Source organism: Dipteris shenzhenensis, chromosome 21 (assembly GCF_047967505.1).
Source record: "Dipteris shenzhenensis isolate YYH24624 ecotype China chromosome 21, Dip_SZ_1.0, whole genome shotgun sequence".
Lineage (NCBI taxonomy): Eukaryota > Viridiplantae > Streptophyta > Polypodiopsida > Gleicheniales > Dipteridaceae > Dipteris > Dipteris shenzhenensis.
In genome coordinates, this window is record NC_141616.1 from 47633017 (window position 1) to 47638516 (window position 5500).

Genomic DNA, 5500 nt, shown 5'->3' on the forward strand with positions numbered 1-5500 from the left:
GATCTCTCCAAGGGTCAAGCACATGATAAGGCAATCATTCAGCTGACAAGGATTGCTGATTTATTAGCAGCCCTTCTTCATACAGCCATGGTATTTACGACCAGCACTATTACTTGCTCCTCCAACATCATCCAGACTAAAACTCACTAATGGGTTCGACTATATAAGACTATCAAAGGCCATGATTAATAATGAAGTCTAGCCTGTAAAATAGTAAGAACACAGAGCCAGTATTAGCATGTAAAATGTACACTGCCATGAGCTCCTGCAGTGGAAGTTTTATGCCCATAAGCTTTGTGGGGATCGTGTGGGAGGATCAAGTGAGCAAGAAAGGGTTGCAGACTGTAAATGAGGTAACAAGCACTGTCATCGATCAATCCATATACTCAGGGAATTGACTCCGTTCTGAATTTACAGCAGATCCCCATACTACATGAGTGACGACATACATACTTAACCATCAGCACACTGGAAAAATACATTGTACGTGTGACAACATACATACATAGGAAAGGTGTTAGCAGCTACCATAAACGCACATATAACTATACATTGCACTATATAGTAAAGTACGGGAACAAAGGATTGCAATCTCTCAAATTCACTGGTCATTGTATTAACTTAATCCTCAATGTCGAGAGAGAGAATGAAAAAGAGATGCTAGATGGCAATGTGTTATCATGAAACAAGCACTTTCAAATATAAGTATGTATGGGTAAGAAAGGAAAACGCCTCTGCACTCTATTCACCAGTATTTAATCGAATTATAACTCATGAGCATGCAAAAACATAAATTGGGAGGAAGTGTAGCATGCATGATCGTGGATTGCACAGAGACAAAACGTTGGGAGCAGCTGTAACAGCAATCCTCTCTGCTATCACCTTGGTCCTTGAGGCTCATTTTCTACAATCTGACACTCGTTCCAGTACACCAGCCTTGAAGGTGACATCATCTGTCATCCCTGTATGCACTGCCAGCTTGACGATCGCTTTCTGAAGGGTGACTGTAAAGTCCACGGTACACCAACCGTGTACGCAGCATAAGAATTACACTCAATATTGTACCCAATAAACACACCATCGCCATGATGAAAAAGGTGAGTTCAAAGCAAACGGTTCCATCGCATTCCAAAGATCCATAATCAGACGTGTCCCTTTGTTTCCGGGCTTGCCAATCGTACACCGTGCCAGCAATAAGCCCTGAAAATACCAGAGAGCCTACTGGAATGGCCATGCAAAGAAAACCATAAAGAATGCTGAAGTTCTTCATGCCAAACAGTTCAGAAAGTGTGGCTGGAAAGATTGCCCAATGAGCCCCATAACCCGCACCAACCCACAAAGTTGCCACAAAAATGGTACCCGGCCAAGCCACGGCAAAAAGAACGTGTCCCAACGCCATCATGGCTTGCGCCACAGCTAACACCACGAGCCGAGGAAGCCCATAAGCTCTGCCCTACACAACATATAGCAATCTCGAGTCACATCACAAAGGCAAGGGCTCCTGCTTGCAGGGAGGACAAAAACTAACACAATTGTACTCAAGTAACACTGACCTGACTGAAAATTCAGAAGCATAGCCACCTGCGAGACGGCCAACAAAGTTCCATATATTGGTCAAGGACACAAATACCTGCGCACTTCGGTAACCTTGAGACTGAGCCATTTGGCCTAAGTTATTGATTGCAGTGACCCCGGATCCTGACCCCAAGCACACCGAGAAAAACAGTAACCAGAAGTCGACATTTTGAAAGGCTTGAAACAACGTAAAATTAGCTCCTAGTTTAGGCTTACTTTCCCCTACCGTTGCTTTCTCCTTTTCCAGGGGAGAACCGATATTTCTTCGACTGAGAACGTTTCTCAGGCAGGACCCAATACTGCTTTGAGTGAGTATGGGAGGCACACTGCTCGTTTTCAGAAGAATCTCCCCCGACACGCTTGTTTCGCCCTCTTCTGGGGGGGTTGATATGTGATTACCCGTAGTACTGTCCTCAAGAAGTGGAGCTTTTTCGTAGTCGCAGCTCCTATGGGGAACGCTAGTGAAGCATGCGGCACTCAATATAGGAGTTAATGGGGGGAGAAGTAAGATGAGAAACAAACCAATAGTGAAGAGGATGTTGAGGATGGCACTCACAGTCGTAAGATCCTGAATCAACGTCACACTCAACATGTATGCGGCTAACACCGAGCAAATACCATATAGTAGCTTGAACGTCATGGCCTCTGTAGGCGTTTCTGCGAAATTGAGTGAGGACACTGGTCCGATTGCAAACATTAGAACCATTACGACGACTATTGGACCCGTTGCCAACATGAGAATGAAGCTTGTCTGATCAGGAGAAAAACAACTTGTATAAATTTGGTTGAAGATAGCTCCAGATAAGCCTTTAAACCCCTTGAGAAGGCCAACAACGGTGCCTCTGCTTCTCGGGAAACTGTGGATGCTCGAGACCAGTGCTGCTGTATCCAGGTAAGTGCATCCATTGGTTCCAGCAAAAAAGAGAATACAAACCTGCACAATCCGGACATTGGCTCTCCTTAACAGCTTGCAAACCTTCAATAGTCCACTCAGCTTGCAGAAGGCAAGGAACGTCGACCATTGCTACCCCAACGTGCAAGGTCCGAAGCTTATTAAAATGGTCGTGTATATAAAAAAATCGAGGGGGCCCGCGGGGGAAGCATACCATCCAGAAAGGAGCAGTCACAACTTTTTGCAAGACGAGAAGCCAGAGGCAGCCATAGCCTGCAAAACAGAGCAAACCTCCAAGCAGAAGGACAGCCCAGGAGGGAAGCAACTTGCAGAGAAAGCCAGCAGCCAAACCGACGGTGTCGCCGAGGTCCTTAGCGACTGCAAGGAGATTGATCTGGCGCTGGTCATATTGGAGAGACGATTTGATAACAGAGGAATAGGTCCCGAAGACATAGGTGATGCCAGCTGATGCTTCAATCCAGCAACAAGCAATCAGCACTCTCCATGGAGATGGACTGCTGCTACCCATCATTGCTTGCCTTATCAGTCAACTACTTCGCTAGGTTCTTCTCCCCTCCGAGGGTACTCGAGTGCATGATCTCTGATGAGGATGGGTTCACACCAAAAGGTGGTTTCACGGGTTGTGGGCAATTAGGAGGGACTCGCTTCGATAGGGACCTCCAACCGCTCCATGATCTCCCCATTCCACCTCCTCCAACTGTTGCACCAATCACACGTTGGTGATATAAATTAAGACTCCAGCTTGTGTGCACCACCACACCGAGTGGCCATCCTCCATTTCTATTTCCTCCTCCATAAGCAGGCGAGTGGTGTGAACCCAACATCAGGAGTCATCAAGCTTGCCTGCTTGGAAGAGAATGTTTGAATGCCACTTTTGAACAAGGAGGTTTTAGAAAGTTTCTTTGCTTTCATTGGTTGGAGTTCAAGTTGGCGATTGTGGAGTAGTAAGCAAAGCTTATTCCGCACGTTCTATCGTCACTGGATGTGTTAGTCCAAATGGGGTCCAATGTTGATCAATGAATTGTTGTAGGCTTGCGAATTAGTTGCATCCTATTGTGGATTGACATGAATTCATAAAGTTGTGTGAGGGTCGTGCTTGTCGAGTTGTAGTTGATGTTGAAGTCGCCTAGAATGTATGTAAGAGCGGTTGAAACTATTGTCATGAGTAGTCGATGGAGATTTTGGAGGAAAATTGATGTATTGGCCGTAGTAGCTTTGTAAACATTGATTATAGGTAGGGTTTCTATATCATGGGATTGACTAAGCATTCAACTATTTCTTGGACGTTGTAGAGTTGATTGAGCAATTTGAGTTTGTGTTTGTGATATGTTGCAATTCCTAGCCCTTGTGTTCTTGAAACGCAATGGAAGAATGGGAGAGATGTGGGTTGTGTTAGCGGTGCATGCATTTCTTGCAAGTGAAGGATTGTTGCCACTGTGATGCTCTTGCTCAAGAGCAGGTTTTGTTCGTGCAAAAGGAATGATATTGTATTGAGGAATCCTAGGGTTGGCATATGGATTGTTTGAATTGAGGAATCAATTTGTTGTAACAGTCAAGTAATTACGATTTGAGTCAGACAATTTCTTGCAAGACTGTTAGATCGATCTTAATGCATTTGTTTTCGAGTTTGTGGATTAGAAAGAAAAGGTCGAATGGCTTGCATATGTGAAGTAGAGTAGTGTAGTCAAGACATTGAAGGCTAGTGTATCCATGGAAAGCCCTTGCATGTGGTGAATAGTTCTCATTGCTACTGCTGGATAGATGGGAAATTGGGTGTGACATACATTGTTGAGATGGTTTTGTCCAATTTGGAACTCTCGAGTGATTGGATGGATTGGAGTCTATGTAGTTGGGGTGTTTTTTGAGTAGAGGAACTTGTTGTCACATGTTTGTTTTCCAACCTTTGTCTCATGAAACTCGACCCAAATGAGACGAAGGGTTTTTTGTGTAGTTTATGAGTCTTTGGAAATCCCATCCACACCATTTATGAGTCCATCACTTATGTTTAGATTACCTAAACAGATTTCAAAGATCATGTCAGGTTTAAAGCGTAGTTAGTGGTGTAGCCCAATGGTTGCTTTTGGGTCATTTGGAATTTGGATCGTTTTGCTACAAGTTTTGTGTCTTACGTCAAATGCTTGTAAAACATGAGGAGGGGCATCAAGCAGATCAAAAACATCATCATTATGCTTGTCCTTCGTAATGTTCGTGTAATAAAGATGTGCTACAAGATGCTTATAAGGAGGGACACACAAGCACAATCCATTCAAATGTGTAAGGTCACCAATATGGATTATGTTTGAAGCATCTATTATTATGCCGCATTGGTTGCTTGAATTCATAGTAGCGCACATGGTTCCTCCAAAAAGAATGTAACATTGCAAGTGTTGTGGGTCACTCTACAAATATCCAAGAGCTTTTGGTTGGGCTAGCTTGACAGAAGTCACCACAAAGAAGAAGGTCTACACCACCAAAAGGTTCTAGGTGGTTGTGTTTTATCTCATGCATATGCATGTCTATGGCAATGAATGTGTTTTGTCATATTAGTGAGACTTCGTCGAAGACTCTAGATCCAAGTTTTTATAGGAGGTGGATAGTGTCAGTAGTTTTTTTGCTATGAGGCTCCTGTAATTACAATATATGAGTGGAAAATGGAGAGCCAAGTGTATAGTTGTGCCTCCTATATTGTAGGCTGCTTTTCTTGGATATGCCAGGAGAACTGCTTTAGGCAAGGTTACATCTTAAGTTTGATAGTGTGAGTGTTAATGTAACAAAGCTTTGACTCGTAGTAAGAGGGTGAAAGTTTTACCTGTGCCTACATTACCGAACAAGAACAAGTGGAGCTCATCTTATGCAATTGTACATTTTCTGAGTAATATGTCATCTAGGAGCAAACATTTTCTCAATAGTGAATAGTAGGGCCATTTGGCATCATTGTATATGTCAATTGCATTGGTTGATGAAATTGTGCAGTTCTATTATGGAAGTCCCTTTCCTTTCCAAGATCAAAGG

General features: G+C 43.5%; 1 protein-coding gene across 3 annotated transcripts; it reads right to left on the reverse strand.

Annotated features, from left to right (window-relative positions):
• Positions 1-700: 700 nt before the first annotated feature.
• On the reverse strand, positions 701-3131 carry LOC147888965 (protein NUCLEAR FUSION DEFECTIVE 4-like). 3 transcript variants are annotated; one of them, XM_087392970.1, is made up of 3 exons: positions 2682-3131; positions 1631-2509; positions 701-1453 (listed from the first exon to the last, which is right to left on the reverse strand). In XM_087392970.1, the coding sequence occupies exons 1-3, from the start codon at positions 2997-2999 to the stop codon at positions 950-952; spliced, it is 1701 nt and encodes a 566-aa protein (XP_087249096.1). In that variant the 5' UTR covers positions 3000-3131; the 3' UTR covers positions 701-949. The 3 variants fall into 3 exon arrangements, with proteins under 3 accessions (XP_087249096.1, XP_087249095.1, XP_087249098.1); XM_087392969.1 differs by having other exon boundaries at positions 701-1448; positions 1554-2509; XM_087392972.1 differs by having other exon boundaries at positions 1147-1448.
• Positions 3132-5500: the final 2369 nt, after the last annotated feature.